The sequence below is a fragment of the Typha angustifolia genome, chromosome 7 (genome assembly GCF_048772165.1).
Source record: "Typha angustifolia cultivar Huaian chromosome 7, ASM4877216v1, whole genome shotgun sequence".
Taxonomy (NCBI): domain Eukaryota; kingdom Viridiplantae; phylum Streptophyta; class Magnoliopsida; order Poales; family Typhaceae; genus Typha; species Typha angustifolia.
Window position 1 is genome coordinate 5,475,197 of NC_133245.1, and position 22,922 is coordinate 5,498,118.

General features: G+C 36.8%; 3 protein-coding genes across 4 annotated transcripts; all 3 read left to right on the top strand.

Moving 5' to 3' along the window:
* The first annotated feature begins 2,346 nt into the window (after positions 1-2,346).
* LOC140762352 (phosphoenolpyruvate carboxykinase (ATP)-like) lies at positions 2,347-8,042 on the top strand. Its single transcript, XM_073100094.1, has 13 exons — positions 2,347-2,505; positions 2,579-2,857; positions 4,089-4,270; positions 4,357-4,510; positions 4,613-4,697; positions 5,770-5,870; positions 6,109-6,407; positions 6,562-6,735; positions 6,825-6,890; positions 6,965-7,143; positions 7,226-7,395; positions 7,490-7,658; positions 7,736-8,042. Exons 2-13 carry the CDS (start codon positions 2,583-2,585, stop codon positions 7,877-7,879), a joined length of 1,998 nt encoding a protein of 665 aa, XP_072956195.1. The 5' UTR covers positions 2,347-2,505; positions 2,579-2,582; the 3' UTR covers positions 7,880-8,042.
* A 1,093-nt stretch (positions 8,043-9,135) lies between these two features.
* LOC140763423 (protein CHAPERONE-LIKE PROTEIN OF POR1, chloroplastic) lies at positions 9,136-17,155 on the top strand. Its single transcript, XM_073101615.1, has 5 exons — positions 9,136-9,338; positions 12,539-12,749; positions 12,857-12,978; positions 15,319-15,763; positions 16,663-17,155. Exons 2-5 carry the CDS (start codon positions 12,601-12,603, stop codon positions 16,811-16,813), a joined length of 867 nt encoding a protein of 288 aa, XP_072957716.1. The 5' UTR covers positions 9,136-9,338; positions 12,539-12,600; the 3' UTR covers positions 16,814-17,155.
* A 1,870-nt stretch (positions 17,156-19,025) lies between these two features.
* Positions 19,026-22,310, top strand: LOC140763803 (protein FAR1-RELATED SEQUENCE 6-like). Of its 2 annotated transcripts, XM_073102157.1 has the most exons (4): positions 19,026-19,260; positions 19,730-21,841; positions 21,938-22,023; positions 22,111-22,310. In XM_073102157.1, the coding sequence occupies exons 2-3, from the start codon at positions 19,753-19,755 to the stop codon at positions 22,000-22,002; spliced, it is 2,154 nt and encodes a 717-aa protein (XP_072958258.1). In that variant the 5' UTR covers positions 19,026-19,260; positions 19,730-19,752; the 3' UTR covers positions 22,003-22,023; positions 22,111-22,310. The 2 variants fall into 2 exon arrangements, with proteins under 2 accessions (XP_072958258.1, XP_072958257.1); XM_073102156.1 differs by having other exon boundaries at positions 19,730-22,023.
* The last annotated feature ends 612 nt before the right edge of the window (positions 22,311-22,922 follow it).

The following is a 22,922-nucleotide window of genomic DNA, read 5'->3' on the forward strand; positions in this document are numbered from 1 at the left end:
CCTCAGTGGGCTGTCATAATCTTCCCTCCTCCTATCGAGTCCTTCACCATGCCACTCGGTGCCTCACCATGGTGAATGGCCACTCCACAGCATTGGAGTTGCCTTGACATCGCTCATCCCCTTCCTCAGGCCATCGAGCATTGGATGGTGACCATGGAGAGAGTCATTGGGATCAAGGGGTATTGGGGGAGAGGGAGTGAGAAGGGGCAAACACATCTCGAGGAAGAGCTGATGGTGGTGAGGTAGTGGATGGTGGTGATAGAGGAAGGATGGGACAGATGAAGGCAGTAGGGATGATGACCGTGACGAGAGAGGTGTGAATGAAGTAGAAAAAGGGAAAATGATAAATAGAGAAAAAGAAGTAAAGAGGGAAGCTAAGTAGACAAAAAAGAGAAAGAGCCCCTCCCCTTCTCTAGCCACTCGGCTTTTTAGAAGAAAGAGGATCGAAAAATTGTTAGTGATGAGAAGAAAAAACACTCTAAAAAGTAAGTGCCAAACCGTAGTAAGTCCGTTCATAATTGCTCTACTATAATTTCTTTCCATTTATTGTGTTGCAAGGGTTTAACAATTTGTATCTATCAAGACACATAAAATAGTTTTCAAATCCGTGCTAACACATACAATAATGTCGCTATCATAAGGTTACTACTGGTGGCACAAAACCCAGCGAAAAGAGCAGACAAAATGCAGAAATTAATTAGCGTAATAATAAAAATGCTCCGCTATGAAAAATCGAGTCAAATATTCTCTAACGCAACAATTGAAAATTTATGCACTTATTTTAATAATATACTACTGGTAAATTCAGCTTAAATTATCGTACTAATTAAAAAGTTTATCTGAACGATCCTCTTCTTCTTCTATTTTATTTTTTAAATTTCAAAATCTCACTAAGCAAATATGATAAATGCTGTTGTAAAATAAATTTAGGTGTGACTTGTTTATTAACTCAAAATTATTAGCCCAATGTAGATTAACTAAGAGTGTCATCCCAAATCGATCAACATATCATCCTCATGATATGACCATTAAAAAACTCACCCATTAGTTAATGATGCTTATTATCATGTGATAAGTTAGGTTAAAAGCAACAAATGATATGGCTGATCTAATCCTCCCAATTGTATGGATATGCTAAAAACTATTATATACAGAATAATAAAAAATAAAATAAAAATAACATGAGAATAGCATTACTCATATTTCTTGCACAAAAAAAAAGCTTCGAATCTTGTTTAAGAAAATTTTCGTAAATTTAAATTAAATTCACTTTTTAATAGCTTTAAATTTTAAATTAATTTATTAATCTAAGGTAATATCACAGCTACATTTTTAAAAGTAATCGGGCTAAATTTTTTGAGACAACTAATTATTTAACAACAAAGAAAGAACCCACGTAGATTAGGTAAGTCTTATTTATTTATTTATTTTGATAAATTATTATAAGCTAGATAAAATAATTAATTCTACTCGAAATATATGTTAGATAATTATAATAAGTCCACACTAAACTTATATTAGTGCTGGAAAAAATTGTAGGAAATTTCGTGACTTGTATATCTAACGGGCAAGAAGACGTCGTGGCACGGGTTGCCCGTGCCGGCGTGAGAACGACCTCACTCCGTTGCACCATCTACTTGACGGAGCCGTGGCCCGTGATAGAGAGTGACGTCACCTTGTAATGTTCTGACGTGGCACGAAGGCAGTGGGCCAGGTCGTACGCTCTCCATGGTCCATTTCCCGGACTGAGACCATCCCGCATTACCTGGATAAAATAATTAAACGGAGTCGAGACCGTGATTAAACTAACAGGCACCTTTGACGAATTCCTGCCATGTTCTCGGAGTGTATTAATTACGTTTTAATTATCCGATTTAATCAAGGTTTAGTGCTAACCCGCGTCTCCGCGTGCTCGACTGCTGCAATCTTCCTGTAACTCGGACATTGGAACTGGCCGTAACAATAAAAGGAAGGACTTAAATGGCGTTCTGAATCTACTCTCGGGGAAGTTTCCTGTTCGAGAACCCAATGCTCGTAAGTCGTAAACCAATCCGATGCCACCTCATCGCCTAGTCACCTCTGCACAGATCACGAGGCGGTTGATTAAAATGGACGGTCGTGATCGTAGGAATCATTAAAGTTGGTGGAGTAGATTGGACCACATTGATAGGAGAGGAGGAGAGGTGAAGGATATCTTGGGATTCCGTTAGATATCTCTCCTCATTTAATATAATTTTGTTTTTTTTCTCTCTTTTTTTTCCAGCCTAACCTGACCCGAGGGTTGAGATTTAACCCGGGTAGGGTTCCTGGGTTAATGACGCGCCTTTAAATAGGGCCAGATGCGCCATTCCTCCTCTCATCCTTTGGGTTTGTTTCTTTTGTTACTCTCTCTCACACCACCGCCCTTGTATGGTCGTTCCTTTCTCTTTCTAAGCTTCCTTTCTTTTCTCTCTTCTTCTATTGGGTTTGAGATCTCTATTCCCTTCTTCTTCTTCTTCTTCCCAGGTGAGTAAATTATAAATAGATCTCGTTGATTCGCGGATAAAAGGTAAAATTGATCTGATCATTGTGATGTTAGGGAGATGGCGGAGAACGTGGAGTTTAGCTTCGCGATGGTGGGTGGGGGAAACGGGCTACCGCGGATCCATACGCACGGGAGCGGGAAGAAGGCGGAGAATGGCATCTGCCACGATGACAGCGCGACGCCGGTGAAGGCGCAGACCATCGACGAGCTCCACTCTCTCCAGAAGAAGAGATCGGCGCCGACGACGCCCATCAAGGACGGATCCGCCGGCGCCGCCGCCTTTGCCACCATCTCCGAGGAGGACCGCCAAATCCTCCAACTCCAATCCATCAGGTTGGTATTCGGTAATGGTTGCACTACTTAATTTAATTAGTTCACTAATTAACCATTAAAGCCTACATAAACATAAGGAGGGAAATTAAAACAAAAAAAAATAAATAAAAGATGGGAAGTGGGATGATGATTATGGACTGAAGACCGTCTGATGGAGATCCCCTGATGCATGTGGATTGCATCAAAACCGTTGGTTTGAATTGGGAGATCTTAGATATTCTGGTGGTGGGGGCATTCGGTGGACCCTCTAAAATACAAAGATTAAAGTGAAATTAATGAAATATATTTAAACTAAAGAAAGAAAAAAAAAGAGAAGAAATAACTCAAAAAGAGGTTATATTTTGCACGTACGGCTACGATTTGTATTTTAGCGTACGTGGCAAGATCTTACACTCTGAAAGAATATAAAATTTATTCAAAGCATATAAAGAAACAAAGAACCAGATGGCTTTCCCCCATTTTAAAGGAGGCCCAAAAAAAAATAAAAATAATAATAATAATGAAGGCGATGTTTATTCAGTCTTTTTTTTTAAAATTTTTTGAAGGGTATTCGATCTTTTTCTCAGAGGATTATTTTATTATCTTCTGCTTAGGATTTGAGTAGTGATTCGTACCGGTTGATTGCCGACGACCCGGTACGTCGATAGATTATTCGTACTAGTTAATGTAGGCACGTACGAGCCACCAAACAAACCAGTAGGTAATATCCAACGTAGGCACGTGTTTTGCACGGGCCTTTGCTAAATAGGGCATCCATGGGGGCCCATATATGCGTGACTGACTCATGTCAGGTACCTCAGAGTGAATTGATGAGAATTGTTTTTATCGGTTATATATATACAAACAATGGCAGAGATATAGTAATCTTGGGGTCCTTGGGTCCCCTCAAAAATATCTCTAATGATTAGGTAGACCAAATAATACAGATAAGGGGCTAGCCAGCGGTTGATACTAGAAGCACTTCAGCCATACTTGAGTCTTATTTATGAGTCAGTGGTGAAGGGATTCGTTGCCCGTCGATCAATTATGTATGACCAACATATTTGTAACCAATTCTTTAGGATTCTTTCACAAGTTACTTGACATATCTGAACATAGTCAGATTTTTGCGTTCTTTACTGCACGTTAAGCATCATGATTTTCCATTTTGGCCAGTGGAGTTGGTAGAATAGTCCTGCATTGCATTTTCTAGATTTATTTTTTAATTGTTAATGTGTTTGGCACTTGGCAGTGCATCATTGGCATCCTTGACTCGGGAGACAGGGCCCAAGCTGGTGAAGGGTGACCCAGCAAGGAAGTCAGAGTCAACCCCCAGGGTTGGGGTGGAGCATCAACATTACTTCACTCCACCCATCAGCATCAGTGATAGTGCCCTCAAGTTCACCCATGTTCTGTACAACCTCTCCCCTGCTGGTATATACTAGTGTCTTGCATCAATTTTCTTCTTCTTATGCATAAGTACTTTTTTTAACTTACAAATGAGATTGCTTCCAACGCAGAGCTGTATGAGCAAGCCATTAAGTATGAGAAGGGATCATTCATAACAGCCAGTGGAGCATTGGCGACCCTCTCTGGTGCAAAGACAGGACGTTCTCCGAGGGACAAACGAGTTGTCAAGGATGAGACCACGGCAGAGGACCTTTGGTGGGGAAAGTAAGTGGTTTTCTTTGTATAATCATAGTTCTTATCTGTTGTTAGTTTTGTATGTTGTGTCATTCTCTCCTGAGGTATGATCCTTTTATTGCGTATATGCAGGGGCTCCCCCAACATTGAAATGGACGAGCACACATTCCTGGTCAACAGAGAGAGGGCAGTCGATTATTTGAATTCTCTGGAAAAGGTATTTGCTGTTGTCTTGATATACTTCAGTGCTTCACAACTCTGATTTTTAGCTATGTTGTAAGTTTAATTAGACAATTAGAGATTAAGGAGTGGAAGATTCACGTAAGGGCCATTTTTCTTTCGTTTACACGTTTTATGTTTTTAACATAGAATTTTGGTAATTCTTCTATTTCACTAACCAAAATAAGATGAAAATTCTTTGGGCAAGTGGAGTGAACACCATTCGCATGCTTTTAGACCGTATAAACCTCTTATTGTAGAAGTGGGGTAGATCTTTTATGGAGTTCCTTGACCATTAACGAAAGCTTTGCATTAGATTTCTCTCTGTCATCGCAGGTGTTACCATCTAGAAATGATTGAAGCTATTAAAATGCTATCAGAATCTCCTAATTTATTGTGTTCTTTGTCCATAAAATTTATCTGTGTGAATGAGACATCTTTCATTTGCCACTGTTGAAGCATTTCTATTCATTTCCCTAGGTTATATAGGTTTTGCATTTTATGGTGTACTGCTACTAAGTTGGACAGTGTATTATCAGGTGCTACTTTATGATACATGCCTGAAAAACTCATTACACAAAATTAGACCTCGTTAATCATGTAATTATTGTTCTTCTCTCTGATCTGTTTCCTCAATTGTATGCATCATTGATGGTGTGCCCTTATTGTTCTCATGCTTAATCGTAACTGTTATTTTTTCCCTCAAGAATAAAGTCCTACTTGGTAAATTTGAGATACTCAAGTAGTAAAAATTTTACTTGTTCTGCTATTAACAATTGTGAATGAAGCTCCTATCATGCAATTTCCAGTTATGAGTGAGTCCTCTTCATTCTTTTTGGTTTCTTGAGATCATTAGATCTTTGCAATTTGTGGTGTTGTCCTGTCATTTTCTTGGAAGCTACGACAACTCATTATCTCTATTACATAAAATTAATAGAGATTTAATTATCCCACTCTTGTCAGAAGAGGAAGCTAAAAGGAAAATTTATTCATGTTAACTACTCCTTTTCTTGTTATTAGCTTAATCTCTATTTCATAAAAGTATATTTAATAAACCTAAACTTTTGCAGGTGTTTGTGAATGATCAATTCCTTAACTGGGACCCTGAGCACCAGATCAAAGTTAGGATCGTATCTGCAAGGGCTTATCATTCTCTCTTCATGCATAACATGTAAGTACAGATACTAAACCTCAAATTAGAATGCAATTCTTTTGCAGTACTAGTTCTCCGGCCCTGCTACAGTTCGCCAGATAAGTGTATCTCGACGTTGCCTACTTCTATATTAGTACTAGTAATAGCAATAGTGGCTAGGTTCGACTCCTCTTGCCTTCCAAGACAGTGAGGAAACATGAGAATTCGGAAAATAGTAGTTTAGCTCTTGTACATACCATGACTGGATGGGTGACAGGTGTATCCGGCCCACGCCTGAAGAACTGGAGAATTTCGGTACTCCGGACTTCACAATATACAATGCTGGCCAGTTTCCATGTAATCGTTATACACACTACATGACATCCTCCACAAGCATAGATCTTAATCTTGCTAGGAGGGAAATGGTCATCCTCGGTACGCAATATGCCGGGGAGATGAAGAAGGGTCTTTTCAGTGTGATGCACTATCTCATGCCTAAACGACAAATCCTCTCGTTGCATTCTGGCTGCAATATGGGCAAAGATGGTGACGTTGCCCTCTTCTTTGGACTATCAGGTAAGGGTGGATCACTGGAATGTGGTGCCGTCACCTGCCCACCTGCATCCAAAATCTATCCTCTTTAAGAGCCATACCTATGATATATGATTGATGATGCATCTGCCTATCTCTCCCGTTGCCTTATAATAACATTGTGTATGGTCTTTTTTAGGCACCGGGAAGACCACTCTATCTACGGACCATAATAGGCTACTAATTGGTGATGACGAACATTGCTGGAGTGACAATGGTGTTTCAAATATTGAGGGTGGTTGCTATGCGAAATGCATCGACTTATCAAAAGAAAAGGAGCCTGACATCTGGAATGCCATTAAATTTGGAACTGGTAAAAGTTGATCTTATGCTCCTCCTTTAAGTTCACATCCCTCTCAAAGTTCACAGGATAAAGTGGTTAGGACTTGGTTTTTCTTACAGTGCTGGAGAATGTGGTATTTGACGAGCATACTCGTGATGTAGATTATTCAGACAAATCAGTGACAGGTAATACTCCTGGATGCATATCTTTATTATGAGAAAATAAATTCTTATCATTCTCACTATTGATATTCTTGCAGAGAATACTCGAGCTTCCTATCCAATTGATTTTATTCCTAATGCAAAGATACCCTGTGTTGGGCCTCACCCAAAGAACGTCATACTCTTGGCATGTGATGCATTTGGCGTGCTCCCACCAGTTAGCAAGCTGAACTTAGCTCAGACTATGTACCATTTCATTAGTGGTTACACAGCCCTGGTATGTACTCCATGTTTAAGATGAGGTCTCCATCAGTCTTAAGTTCTTGTAATCGTGGATTATAATGTCATGGTTGAACTAGGTGGCCGGCACTGAGGATGGCATCAAGGAGCCACAAGCAACATTTTCAGCTTGCTTTGGCGCAGCATTTATAATGCTCCATCCTACTAAGTACGCAGCAATGCTGGCAGAGAAGATGCAGAAGTATGGTGCCACTGGATGGCTTGTTAACACTGGCTGGTCAGGTGGCAGGTATAAGATTATACAGACTATTTCCTTAGCAAATGCTATCAGTTATTTATACTCTTCAAAAAGAAATCACTCATGTTTTCCTGCTGTAATTTAGGTATGGTGTGGGCAAGCGCATCAAGCTGCCATACACTAGGAAGATCATTGATGCCATACACTCTGGTAGCCTTCTAACTGCCAACTACAAGAAAACCGAGGTGTTTGGGCTGGAGATACCTACGGAAATCAACGGTGTGCCATCGGAAATCCTGGATCCAATAAACACCGTAAGCTCTTAGCCTTTTCTTTTCTTGAAGTCATTGTTCACAATTCAGCAGAATCTTATGGTGGTGTTGTTGGACAGTGGGTGGACAAGGCAGCATACAATGAGACACTCCTGAAGCTGGCTGGTCTGTTCAAGAAGAACTTCGAGGTATTTGCCAGCTACAAGATTGGCAAAGACAACAAGCTAACTGAGGAAATTCTCGCTGCTGGCCCCAACTTCTGAGCCTCTCATATGCTGGGAGGTGACAAAACTGGGCGAATAAAAGAGTGAGGGAGCTAAGTTATACATGATGGGCGAATCGATCAATGTAGCTTCTTGTTGTCTTTTTAACATTTATGTTTAGTGATATAACATATGTGAAATGAATTACCCAATTACTTTCTCAGTTTACTCGTCAAAGTGTCTGAAAAACCTGGTGCTATATATTTATCTGGTGACAGCTACAGTGCTGGGTCCGGCCTTGTCACGAGGAGTCTAATTCTTACGAGGATTGTCATATGTGTGTCATGGTTGGTGTATATGCCCATACTCTCCTATATCGATTAGGTGTCTCCCTAATGGACTAGGAGACGAAGAAGGGCTTAAGCTTTGGATGCTTCATATGAAGGCCTAAAAACTAAACTACATGGAAAATGCAACGGTATTAGAGCTCCATTGACTACACTGACTAATGTTGAGTAAAAATGTGTTACCTACTCTATATCTGAAGAGGCTCAGCCAACTCTACCCACCTTCCTTTACCTCCACGTCACATGTGGTCATGGTTAAGGTTAATCGTGACAATTACCTCTTGTACATGAAAAAAGAAGCTCAAATGGCATCCAAACATTTTAATTTAAATTCCTATATCAAATTAAAGATATTTGAGTCTATTTTTTTTGTTTAAAACTTTATATCACATTAAAAAATATTATTATATTACTGTTTTAGATTATAAGTAAATATTGGAATAACTTACTCTAGATCAGAATTAGAGACACAATTTTAGGAGTAAGAATTTACAATAGTTATTCTGTATTTTCCCAAAATCTCAAAGTAAATTAGGTCTTCATCACTTGCAATCAAATAATATCTAGCCATATTTCAAGGAGGTAAAAATTGTAATATAGTCCTCTTTTATTTTCGAAATTATAAATATCATTCTTCATTTATATTTATTGTCGTTTATCACCCCAAAAAATCTTGAAATAACCTATCCTCTGCTAATTTAACAAAATTTGTGCTTCTTTCAAACAAAAATTTAAAATCTTTCTTCTCAAACAAAAGAAAAAGAAAAAGAAAAGGTTTAAGTTTAAAAATCTATAAATATCCTTGCTCATATTTACTTACTAGAGAAACTATTAGGCTGGGGGATTAGACTCGAGTCTGTGGAAGGCCCAAGAAAACATAGTGTAATGGTTTTTACGTAATTACGACTGTAAATTTTAAAAATATTATACTTGCCATTCTATTCGTTATTATATTTTAATTGGCACTTAAATTTTTTTTACTCCTTCAAACCCCAACCTCACGATTCACAAACCCAAACTAAAACCCGATCCCTTTCATCTCAAGCTGCCGGCCGCCTCCGCCTCCTCCTCCTCCTCCAATCAGCCACTCCGTCGGCAAGCCGCCTCCTCCTCCTCTTCCGTCGGCCTCCTCCGTCGATCCGTAAGTAAGGCACCTCCTCCGTCGGCAAGAGGTACTTTTAAGCATTGTTAATTTACTATTTACACTATTATGTTTGCTAAATTCATGTGGGAGAGTAGCACTATGCCACTGATAGGTAGCTAATCATTTTTCACATCTTAATGTGCTCACTGATTTGTGAATTTAATGTAGCTAACCATTTGCTCTGGTTGGAGATTTGGTGGAATATTTGTTGTTGATTAACAGAAGACATGATCATTTAGTTTGGTTCCGAAAGCAGCGAGTGATTCAATGTCTCAAATTACTTTCGTTAGATATTACTAAAATATCTTATTTTATGTGCTAGTGAACACATGAAATTTATGTTCTATAGCAAAGCCATCTGGCTGACCGGCGCACTTATCTTATTTTACTTTTTGAGATAATTCTAAAATAGTTAAGCTTTTTATCACAAGCTTATGACTTTATTTTCTTTCTTGGTAAACATATCTGTGATAAAAAATTGCATACACATTTCTTTGAATAATACTTGGTTGATAAACATATCTTATTTTTCTTTGAAATTGTTTCTAGGTTTTGATCAGTGTTGCTCTAAAGTGAGAGCTGACATGCCACCCTTGAACTTTTCTCTATTGTTGGATGTGAAGAGTTGTGTTTCAAATGGCAATTTACTAATTTTGAACTTGGTCTATCCATCTAGGATAAGTTGGTCTTCTTATTTTGGAGTACAGCTAGTTTGTAATCAATACCCATAGACCATAGATCAAGTTGGATATACAAACCTTTGCCACCAATTTTCTGAATTTGTTATCTTGAATCTTAAGTAGATGCATCAATCTGAACTTGGCTTCGGCCTGGCACTTTGACTGGACCAATCTGCACATTTCTTTCAATTTAAGCAGTATTTCTGTTTGTATCTGACACTTTTACTTTTTGAGATATTTCTAGAATTGTTTAGGTTGTCACTAGGAGTTTATGGCTATATTTTACTTGGTTGGTAAACATATCTGTGCTGAAAGATTGCATAAACCTTCCTTTGAATGGTACACTGAAACCCAAGATTTAATTTATATGCAGAATATTATAATAGAAATTTAAGTACAATACTGTGTAACAAGTTAAGGTTTGACCTTTTGAACATGTGCATCTTCATTAGATGCTTCTTGTCCAATATTCTTTCTTTTCACACATGCATATGGTAATTACTTTTTTTTGTCAAATTATAGGAAACTAGTATCTGAAAAGGAAACTTAAATTTGCATTGTTTGTATTAAATTAGATATTACTAGAATTTAAGCAGTACTTCTGTTTTTGTTTTTTTTGTTTTCCTCTATGTAGATATCAAAGTCAATAACTAGGAATCCTTCTCAATTATCTAATGTTGTTAGCGAAAATATACCTTTTGAATATTGATGAAGAAGAGAGTAATGAAACTAATAAGAAAAAAATACTAGTCAAAAGAAAGGGAGAAGAAAAACTTTGGATGTGTGGTTGTATGCAAAAACTTGATGTTTACCTCTATGAAAAAATTTAGAACGGATGAAATCTAGGATATGAGACTCCTAAGTTAATTGAAACAAAATTAGTAGAAGACAATAATAAACTATATAGAAAAATCAAACCAATTACTCAAACTTGCACAAAATCTCTTATGTGAAAGAAAGCCCTTTTAACCAAGGGTAGGGTAAAAATCATGGATCCCCCTCCATGGATCAAAACAAATGCATTATTAAATAATGGAAAATATACTGACAACCTGTCCCATCGCTCAACATCTATAGCTAAACTTTTAATTTTTTTTTTTGCCTCCCTAGATCCCATGGTGAACTACACCTAGTGTAGTAGATCATGAACTCTGTTAAAACTCAAGAGTCAAAAAGCCCACGTCTCAATATTCCCCTGAGAAGCTGATGTATGTGAGTAATTGTAGAACATCCAAGATCTTCACATTGTAGCTCCGATGATAAAGTAGATATCGAACAGAAATGATCTCTCTTTTCCAATAAAGCTTCTATGGTATTGATATGAAAGAGATCTCAAAAGCCTTCACCAGGGTTGCCTTCAAGTCTGGATGAGTTTTCCCTTTATAGTCACCCTAGGAGAACCAAAACCCTAGTCAAATCTTCACCAAGTCGAACTAGGAACATTCCAATACTTGTGGCGCTCAAATGGAAGGATTTTGCTGATATGAACTTCAATGTTCTAGAAATTTCTTCTTGGAAACATTCGAGCATCCTTTGGATTTTCGACATTTTGGAAATTCCATCTCAAGAACATTTGAACGGTCTTCAACATCTTCACATTATGGAAATATTTACTTGAGATCATTCAAACTTGGTTTTCACATAATGCTGGAGGAAGAACAGAACACTGCAACCAACACACTAGAAGGGCATTCGCTCTGAAAGAACACTAATGAACTTGTTTTTGATGGAAACATCTTTGGATCTTCATGAAAACTTACGTCTTTCTTAGACCATTTTGCCACAACTCATACAAGAGAAGCTAAGGTAAAGATACATTATGAATGTCTTTGCTTGTTCACAAATTTGCCAATTATAAAACCTAACAAACTACTTAGACAATTTTGTGATAAAAACAAAAATTTTCTAATAGTACGACCTCCTAATAGACCTGAATACAATGACACTCTGCAAAATAAAAGTTCTATACACTTGAAAGATAACAAGTTCTATTCCGCATTACCGCAAGTGTGAGAAATAAATATTGGTTCTTGTACCACTTTCTATGCATATTTGAAAATGCCTCATTTAATTTATGCATACAAGATGTCTTAATTTGCCATTAGCATTCAAACATCCAATGGTTGCTTTCATTTTGATGTCCAGTTACATACTTATCTCCACCTACTTCTTACGAAGTTACTTATGATAGTACTGATACAAAGAAGAAGATTGCTGAATTTGTTCAAAAGCTAGCATTTTGAGAATTTAGTATCATATCAGTACCTTGGGCTTCCTAATTGAGTGCTTGATCTTTACAAGGCTGTTCTTGCGACTTTTTAATTTTTTATGTTGCTAATCATTGTTTTGCTAATTGATAATGCATATGTTGATATTCTTTCTTTTTGACCTTATTTTGAGTTATCAGTTGAATATCCTACTTTTGTTTTGTGGTCATGCTAGTGCATCTACTTCTTTCTCATTTCTAGTTCCTTTATAATTTGTTAGTGAAACTGTAGTAGTGTAGTACATTTCTATGTTTGTAATCCTTTGATATTGGCAATTCCAGTATTTCTTCAAAGAGGACATATACCAGAACTTTAGTTGTCAGCTGTTCTGTTGTACTTCACAATGTTTGTATATGGTCTGAATTGTGGTTCCTCAAGGATACCATGTTGTACGAATACGAGAGGACCGAATCAACCATCTGTCTTAGTCTCATCTTTGAAATTTAATGGGGGACCTAAGGAAAGAGTACCACTCTTATCTCATACAGACAGGTAAAAGTATTTTATCTTGTTCTTTTCCCTTCTCAGTCGTTATTCTTGTCAATTCATGCTTATTAGAAAATTTATTAGCTTATTTATTTGAATGGTTTTTCTTGCAGTGCTGTCTTTTACAACAGGAAATATAGATCTCCTTTCATCCATATATGCCCATCTGGAAGAAATTACAAAATCAGAAGAACAATATCAGCATCATTCAGTGATATGGCTGAAGATTCAAGTGGTGTGTATGTATACCTTTTATTCTTTCTGATTGATTACCTGTTGGTATTTTTGCCCTTGATTCATGCTTCAAGCAATTTCTCTGGAAACTAGGACACGCATGAAGATAATTACATGCTAAGTAAGAGTTGGCTGTATTCTTTAGTGCATATTGTTCCATCAGGGGTGATACAATTATTTACTGTTGTTCCATTAATACAATGGAGCATAATAAAGTAAGTGGTGAGCATATGGAAAATCCAATTAGTGACATATCTTTATATTCATTTAAATGGATTCTCTAGTGCATATTGTTCTATATGGACTGATGCCAATATCTACTACTAATACAATGTTGCATAGTACATTAAGTGGTGAGCATGTGAAGAACAGGATAAGAGTATATCTTTGTATTCTTTTTAAATCTATAAAATGATAGGTGACGAATGATCTAGGATCTCAAGGAGTTATAAGCAAGGTTCTAAGTATCGGTTTAGAATCGAGATCGGGTGCTTGAAAAAATGATAAGTATCGACTGTATCGGCATTCCATTTTGGACAATTCAGAGCAGGATTCAGCTAAATCGGCCGTATTAGCCGATCAATTTTGGCAATACAGATCGGGATCGACCGCTACTTGAATCCATGGCTATAACATGTGAACCTGATGACATATTAAAGAGTATCAAGACTTTTTAGAGATAGAAAAGTTGAAGCTGACGATAAGTTCAAAGTTTGTAGTGATATTAAAATCTGAATAAAATATCAAACTATTTAAACATGTTTCTCATTTTTCTGGGACTTCAGTTCTACTGATTTAAAGACCAAATTTTGTCTAAACTCACAATGAAGTGTCTTGGTGAAACATACACTATCCAACACAAGAATCTTGACTCTTGCAAAAGGGATCATGCATTCCATTGTTGGAGAGATGAAAAAAGATAAGCACACTGAGATTACTAGTTGTTAACTGAAAGCTTCAGTGAAGAGTAAATGCTTGGAGATATCCAGATAATGGTGGTTCCTAGATAGTCAAAGCTGAGAAGAGCTACATCATGATGGCCATGGCAATGATCTCCTGTAGTCTTATACAATTTTATGATGACAGGAGGTTGAAGGAGGTGCATTACAATACTATAGCACTGAAACTATCTGGAAATTGTGCTCAAGGTACATTATTATGCATGTAAGATGATAAGATCTTCCTATCTGGAGTCAACCTTTTGCAATAGAGTTTGTGTGGTGTGGTCATAGGCTTTTTGTTGAGTTCCTTTATTAATGATGGCTGGGGATGGTCTCTAGTCGTCTATAAGGATTTTGATTGGAGGTAAGGTTCTATTGGCATCTAAAATGAGCACAATGATTGGTCTCTTGATAGATAAACTCTGTGGGAGGGTAACCAGTGTTGAAAAGTAATCCTTTGTCTTTGGGAAATTGACGTCATGCTTCTCTTAAAAATTGACTGTCTTAGATTTCAATTTGATAGAAAAGTTTATTAGTGATGAGCTTCTACCTTAAGGGATGCAAAGTTCTTAAGATGGAGAGTTCCATTGCATGAATTGTTCTCTAACCAGGTAGTTTCACATTTTGAAGGGGACTAGCAATTTTTCCCGTTCAATTGAGAGAAGAAAAAACAGTTAAACAACAGAATTGCCTATCTGCTTAGAGGGATTAAGTAGGGTTGTCACAAATAGTTACATCTTTTTTTATTCCCATGGAGAAAAGTAAGTGCATGGTATGATCGCAACCTTTTCTGACAGCAAAAGCTGAATAAATAAGTTGTTTCTTAGTAACTTTTGTATATATAACTTAATTTCTTACTGTTCACACATGTTTATAACTTTATAGCAATTCACGTGTCATCATAAACTAATATAACCCTTGGATAAGAATCTATACTGCACTAGAATGCCCTTGTTGATCATTCTTTAATCTGACGTCATCTAGTGTTCCTTGAACAGTGTGACATCTCACACTAGTAAATCTTCGTCCTGTGACTAATACTCCAGATTGTTCTTGTTGATCATTCTTTTGAAAAGTTAATGAAGAAATGAAGCTTGTCAGCACTGTTCTGTTCTTTTTTTTCAGAGGTTCTGTTTGGAGGCATGTAATGCAAAATATGACTTATGTGCTGCTTTCTCTTTTGTTTTTCTTGTATCCTAAACATTCTTGTAATTCAATTAGAAATGCTTGCATTTTTTTCAGCTGCTGATGCTCAAATGAAACTGTACTGATGGCCTGACCTTAAAAATAGATAAAGCATAGTCCATACCTCTTGTAATATATCCATTGCTGACCTTATGGTGTCAATCTAATAACTCCTATATATGTTTGTCAAGTCCTAATTGCATATCTTGCCTCAGCTATATTCCCCAGAATTAACGTGAGGGACCCTTACCAACGACTTGGGATAAGCAGAGACGCATCTGAAGAAGAAATTCAAGCTGCAAGGAACTTTCTAATAAACAAATATTCAGGACACAAACCAAGCATTGATGCAATTGAATCTGCTCATGACAAGATTATCATGCAAAGTTTTTTCGAGAGGAAAAATCCAAAAATCAACATTAAGAAAAAAGTAAGGGAAGTTACTCAATCGCGTTATGTTAAGGCCGTCACTAGTAGGTTTGAAGCTCCCCAGAGGAATTTCATTTTGAAGACTACCTTGGCATTTTTGGTGCTTGGAGTTCTCACTGTGCTGTTTCCCACAGAAGAAGGGCCAACACTTCAGGTGGCCATTTCTCTTGTGGTATCCATATATTTCATATACAACAGGCTTAAGAGTCGAATCCGAGCATTCTTATATGGGTACGCCTACTTTGTCTTCTGCATATGCTTTAACATTCTATGCTTGTATGTTCACAAATATAACTATATAACTTTCCTGCATATACATGATTACACCCCCGACAAGTATGCATACATCTATTGGCCATTTGTCTAGGCCCACAGCTAGCCTTGAACTTACAATAAGGAATTTCTTTCTAGCACTGTTAGCATTGGAACTTTTGTAATGTGTTGAAAAATATTCTTATCTTTGAGTAAGTGGGCTGCTCTGAGCATTCCCTCTATTGGTTGCCATCCTTAATTCCTTATGCATTGGGCCAAAGTTCTGAATTAAGCATTCCTTGTGTACCTATTAAATGCTTTTCTTGAAATTGCTAGAGTAATCTAGTTATTTTCTTATTGTCGATAATATACTGGTGCCTGTTTTTTGTGCAGTCTATAGACATGTCCTCTTTTTCTTTTTCCATCTTTTTATTGAGGCAGCTAGCAGAGAACTGCAACCTAGAAAGGATATTCCAAATTTCCAATAAATGGTAAGGTCCAATAAACGATCTGTCATAGTAATTTAGCATCTATAACAAAATTATAAGCAGCTACTTTTGCCAATAAGAAAATACAAGGGTTTTTAGCTTGATTGATAGAGATGTCTCATATATTGCATTTTATTTTCTTAAGAAGAAAAGGAGATGTTTCCTTTCACTGTTGGTTACTATGGAGTATGGTACTACTTCATATTCTGGTGATCTGAGCATCACTGACCAACTTCTTGAGCTTGTTGACAATCTTATTAACAAATCACTGTTTCTAGCTATATCAGATTTCCATGGGATGTTGTTATTTTTATCATTCATCTGTTTGGTGTTCAGCCATGATTTGCAAATGTTTCTTATCAGAATGCTGATATTGCTTGTATTCTTCAGGGTTGGGTCTTTCTTTGCTTCCTGGTTTTTGGGGACCTTCTTCATGGTCTCTGTGGTTCCACCTCTACTTCAAGGTCCAAGAAGTTTGGAAGTGAGCACTTCTTTGATAAGCTACATGCTTCTCTGGGTATCTTCTACTTATTTGAAGTAGCAATTCTAAGTTACACTCTTTTATCTGCTTGTAATTCACCAAGAGGATGGATGCACATCATATTGGTTGAAACGCTACTTTGAGGACCTAACCTGCGGCAATTTTCATGGTTCCTGTTTCCAAGTGTTTCTTGCTCATAGAAACCTTTTATTTTGTTAAGGACAGTAGCAGATTGTATTATGCTTGTTGATAGTCTAGAACCCATAGTTGCAAAAGTCAGCCATTTTGTTGTTCCTTTTATTCCTTTGAGACATGGAGTTCCATGCCTAAAACATGTATCAAAAGTATTTGCATATGTTATCCTCCATAGATTCTTCTCCATAAATAGAGTTTTTGACCAAACTAGACCTCTTTTTTATCTTTTTTTTACCTATCTCTCAAACTTATTACCAAATAAGTTTAATTTATTATAGCCATAACAAAAATACTAAATTAATCAGTATTTTGAAAATGCTAATCAGTTCAGCATTTTTGTTGTTAGACAATTTTTTTACTTAACTATCAAAAGATTAAGTCAAAAGAGATTTATATGTATAAAATGCTGATTAATTCAGTGTTTTAGAACCAGAAAATGTTGAAGTGATTATTGTATTTGTTTAGAGATAAAATGTTGATCAGTTTAGTATTTTTATTAGGACTACAGTAAATTAAATTATATTTGGTAATAAATTTAAAAAGTAGTTTATTTCGGTAAAAATAAATTAGAATAGGATTATTTTGGTCAAAAACTCTCAGAAATCTCCACCTATGCTTTTTAGAAATGGCTGCTATGAGGCTGATTTGATGCATACTTCGTGTTGATTCCTGGTGGTTTGCCACTGCTACTTGCTAGAAAGAATGTGATGATATATTGATATGTGTGGTGGCTTTCATGGGTATTAACTTCCATTATGCAGTTAATTATGTGGCGAACACTCAATGCTTGATTAGGCACAAAGCTGCTCGATTATTAAGTGAAAAATATGTTTTAACTTTTTTTTAAGGATGTGTGATGAACGAATGACACTAATAAAAAGGACAAGAGAAAATTATTTACTATAATATTCTAGTGGAACATGTTAATCAAATTAGGACCATTTGTGTTCTAATTTTTAACCTTCTATCAATTTAATTAATTAATTTATTTTTAATCCGAGTGACCATTGATACTCTAGTGTCCATGCAGTAGCATCCTGAGGAGTACTATGCAAAACTATTTGTTTAAGGCATAGATGAACACAGGCTATCTAGTTCCGGTGCATCGTTGAGTTTATCTATTTTTCAGTTTTAAACCTAAAATAGATCGGTCCCAAACTTAAATACCAAGATATCTCAATTTTATTGTAATTTACTAAAAACACTGATAAATTTAACATTTTCTTAAGTAAAATATTATTCTTATCAGCGTTTTTGTTTAAACACTTGAGATAATATTTCATATCCCTTAGCCTAGGAAGTTCTTTACTTAGAGAAATGTAAGCGTATTTATTAGGGCTACTATAAAATAGATCTCTTTTAGTATTTAAGTTTTGTGGTGATCTATTTTAATAAATAAGTTATAAAATAGATCTAGTTTGGTTAAAAACTCTGCGTTGTTAGTAGCAAGCCTGCGCATTGATTACACAGGTTCAACAATTATGGTACTGCATACTTTAATTTTGCCTTGTTATATTTACCAATTACTGGGATACACATGATCGATATGTCTAAACCGATCGGAATGGATCCATCTGTGCTGAATCATTACCCATTGCAATGAGAATGGTCAGCCTCTCGATGTTAAACCTATTTAGCCAACATAACAGAGAGAAAAAAAAGGAGAGAAATTTACCTAGAACACTATGCATTGAGCCCAATGATTTAATAAATATGTGTATAAAATATTTTAAATTAGATTTGAACTAACTCTGTTTAGGCAGATGAGAATATTCCATTAAATCAAATTATTTTATAAAAAATGATCAAAAAGACCCTTAGTTGGGTTGGATTAAGCCAAGTTAGGTAGGGTCGGATTGGATTATGTTAGGTTGGGTTGATCATATATTAGGTAAGTATAACTTAGGTGAGAATGTTTTTATAATCTTCGTAGTATAGCTAATATATCTAACATCATAATAATTTTTACACATATTTGTTAAATTATATGGCTCAATTTATAAATAGTAAAATTATAGGATATTAATAACAATTTTCCGGGTGTCCAACGGAAAATTTCAAAACCTATCACATTTGATGGTAGTAATCGGCGACTGACCAAACTACGGCGGCCAGAAATGTTACCTGAAGGCTGAAGCGGAGACGTATTCGGTTTGGGTTTGATTTTGGTTCGTCAGATCACTACTTTTGGGTAGTAATTGGGTAGCTATTGGTTAGCCCTAGCAACATAATAGTATGCAAAAGTGGGGCTCTGAGATTTCTCGCTCCGCCGCTCTCTCCGATCCGATTCCAAGCCCCCTCGTCGGCTTCCGGTATGATTCTTTCCTCCCTAAGGACTCTTTTGTTTTTTTAATCCTTTGGATGGGAATATTTACGGAATTGGTTGCTCTGCTATCGTGCAATCTCTTGTATCTTCTACTCTTCCTGAATTCCGATGTTGGTTATGTTGGATTTCCATACTGAGTCGCTAATTTTAGATAGTATCCTTCTTCGTCTTCTTCATATCTGGGAGCTTTCATCACAAACTTTGAGAAGAAAATAAGGGCCCATTCCATTAGGATTCTTATCATGCAGCACTCGCAGCTAAATTTGGTGAATGATGAATTTAGCTTCGAGTATGAAAAAATAATGGTTTTTATAGTCTAATGCTGGCGAATATAAGTGCATATTCAAGATGTAAACTGTGAATTATCTTCTTCAGTGCATATGAGTAGCTTCATTAACTTAGTTGCTTGCATTGCTCTTCTATTATTGCATTGTTGAATTTTGGTAATTTTGTAGGTGGCTTATTGGTATTAAGGACTATGGAAGACCCACGGAATAATTCCCTTATCAGAAATCCTTTACAGGAGAGCGAAAGGCTCGGGAGAATCGTTACTGGTCAATATGATTCTTTAGTTCCGAGATTAGGTATGATCTTTGGGTCAATCGATGAAGCTTTCCAATTTTATATGGCATACGGATATCGCACTGGTTTTGGGGTTATCAAACGAAGCTGTCATAGCATGGATGGGGTTAAGTACCGTGCTGCATTTGTTTGCTGTAAAGAAGGCAAGCCTAGAGTTAGACCAGGCCCTAAATCTAGAAGAAGGCTAGTGGCAAAGACTGAGTGCAAGGCTATGATGGTTATAAAAGATAGTACTCGCCAGAACCGTTGGGAGGTAGATTTTCTTGAGCTTGAACACAATCACCCTTGTGATCCTGAAATGGTGCGGTTTATGAAGTGTTTCCGAGATCTTCCTGCTTGGCAAAAGGAGCATAATCCATTCAATAGCAAGACTGCTCTAACTCGCAAGAAGTTGATTGTTAAAGCATATGCTCAAAATAAAGAGCACACCAATCCGACATTCACTCTGAAGGATTGTTCAAATCAAGTAAGCAAGACAGGGAAATTAAGGCTTCTTGAAGGAGATGTCGATGCGCTTATGAATTTCTTTGATAAGATGCATGCCCAAAACTCAAACTTCTTTTATAGTTGGGATATGGATGAAGAAGGCCGGCTAAAAAATGTTTGTTGGGTTGATGCCCGATCTAGAGCTGTGTACCAATATTTTGGTGATGTCATTTCTTTTGATACTGTATACTTGACAAATCAGTATGTCATGCCACTTGTTGCATTTCTTGGAGTCAACAATCATGGGCAGCCAGTCTTATTAGGATGTGGTCTACTTGGGGATGAATCTGTGGAGACATACATGTGGCTCTTTAAAAAATGGTTAAGATGTATGAATGACAAACCACCTGATGCAATAATAACCAGCCATTCTAAAGCTATAGCTAGAGCTGTTGCCGAGGTATTCCCAAATGCTCGGCATCGGTTTTGCCTTTGGCATATCATGAAAGAGTTTCCTGAGATGTCGGGAAGAACGGAAGATCGCGAAGCCATAGGTATGAGATTGAAAAAAGTCGTTTATGACACCTTAATGGCTACTGATTTTGAAAGAGAATGGATGGAAATGCTTAAGCAGTATCATCTTGAAGACAATCAATGGTTGTCCTCCTTATTTGAAGATCGGAAGCAATGGGCACCTGTGTATGTGAAAGACACATTTTGGGCTGGTATGTCCACTGTTCAAAAGAGCGAGAGGTTGGACTCCTTTTTTGATGGATATATAACACCTGAAACTACAATCAGAAAGTTTGTTGAACAATATGACGACGCTATGAAATTGAAATCCGATAAAGATGCTTATGATGATTATCGATCCTTTCAGCAAAGGCCACAATTGTTATCAGGATTGCAGTTAGAGGAGCAGATTGCAAAGATCTATACAATAAACATGTTTCAGAAATTCCAAGATCAGGTAAAGCAACTAATGCATGTGATTTGTAGTGAAGTCAATAGGAGTGGCCCAGTAGTTACTTATACAGTCACTGTACTAGGGAAAGAGAGGAGGTTTGACTATACAGTAATGTATAACAGTGTCGAGAAAGACATTTGGTGCATTTGTAGGTCTTTTCAGTTCAAAGGTATTTTGTGCAGCCATGCACTAGGAGTATTGAGGCAAGAACTTGTCATGCTAATACCGACAAAATACATACTTAATCGTTGGAGGAAGGACTATAAACGAGTGCATGCATCTATGACATCTCCACATGTGGAACACTTTCGCGAAATGAGGATCTATGACTATCTGTACAAGCATGGACATCAATATTTTGCAGATATTGTTGAGATTGGAGCCACAAATATTGATTCTATGGAGTTTGCTTTATCAGTAATGAAAGAGGCTAGAGAAAAAGTCCTTAAGTATGAAGAGTTGCAAGGAGACAGAAGAGTTGATGGTAGCATGATTTCCACCAACCAAAGAGGTAGTAACCCTCATCATTCGGTGAATGAAAACTTGGGAAACGGTCCGTCTGCTATGGGAAAAGATGTTCCTTCTTTGGGGAAAAATGCATCAGCTAGGGCTCCAAGCGCAGTGTTGACTCCCATGCAGGTATCTCCTGCAATTAGATCTTCTACCAAGAGAGTTGTTGGTCAGACAGAAAAACCCAATGATGATGCCAAGAAGAAGAGAAAAAAGGTAGTGAATACGGGCAAGAGCAATTAACCTGTGTGCGCTAACAATGAGGTTGGTTAGTAGTCCTAAATCCTTTTCAACTTTTCTAAAAGTTGCAGCTTTTCCAATTATAACATGGTTAATTTTTGTTTTTAACAGGTGTAACACAAGTCATGCCCTATAGTTGGTGATGTAGGATCATAGGATGTATTTATCTCCTTGGTCTTTGTTGTTGTTTGATATCTGCATTTATGTAAATGTGTTGCTGTAAATTATGCTTCTCATTTCCCTTGGCATGGTATGGTGTAGATATCTCAATTTAGTTCCCATGGTAATATACTTTTAGGATACTTTGTTAAGATGTAGTGACCTTTTAATGAATCCAGAAATGTATAACCTGTGTAGTATAAAGAAATTGATCATCATACATCATGTGTTCCTATTTGTGATGGCCGGCTTATGATTTGTATAAACTCGCAGCTGGTGAAGTTTAGGCAAGCGACAGACATAGTATGAACTTCTGTGACGATTTAGTATTTGCAAACTTTGCGACTTTGCGAATGTTAATCTGCTATTTAGTAGATATATTTCACATTTCGCTGATCTGAATGTTAATTTGGTTAGCTTCTATTAAACCTTAACCTTAGTTGCTAGCTGCAATCTTTCTCATGAAATGGCTATTATGGAGATTGATATAACATCTTTATGGCATTAATTGCAATTTTCAATGAAAAGTTTGCTGAAATAAAGCATAGAAGGGTACTCTCAATTGCTTTTCTTGTAGTTTGGTTCGGTATATTTGTAGATTTATGAAAAATATCACAATAACCATAAAGTCATCATTTGCCTTTTAAAAGGAAAAATCTTTTGGCTTCATATGGTGGTCTAAACTAGGATTTAGTCTATGAAGAGAACCACACAGCTCGAGCGAAGGGGCAATTGAAGAGGAGATAAGTCCACAACTTTTGGGC

What these genes read in the sequence shown, in the direction of transcription:
- LOC140762352 (XM_073100094.1), top strand. Translation starts at nt 2,583, where the DNA reads ATGGCGGAGAACGTGGAGTTTAGCTTCGCGATGGTGGGTGGGGGAAAC. An exon ending in TCTCTCTTCATGCATAACAT is followed by an intron (nt 5,871 to 6,108) that starts GTAAGTACAGAT and finishes GATGGGTGACAG; the next exon opens with GTGTATCCGGCCCACGCCTG. An exon ending in TGCCATTAAATTTGGAACTG is followed by an intron (nt 6,736 to 6,824) that starts GTAAAAGTTGAT and finishes TTTTTCTTACAG; the next exon opens with TGCTGGAGAATGTGGTATTT.
- LOC140763423 (XM_073101615.1), top strand. Translation starts at nt 12,601, where the DNA reads ATGTTTGTATATGGTCTGAATTGTGGTTCCTCAAGGATACCATGTTGT. An exon ending in CTCTTATCTCATACAGACAG is followed by an intron (nt 12,750 to 12,856) that starts GTAAAAGTATTT and finishes TTTTTCTTGCAG; the next exon opens with TGCTGTCTTTTACAACAGGA. An exon ending in TATGGCTGAAGATTCAAGTG is followed by an intron (nt 12,979 to 15,318) that starts GTGTGTATGTAT and finishes ATCTTGCCTCAG; the next exon opens with CTATATTCCCCAGAATTAAC.
- LOC140763803 (XM_073102156.1), top strand. Translation starts at nt 19,753, where the DNA reads ATGGAAGACCCACGGAATAATTCCCTTATCAGAAATCCTTTACAGGAG.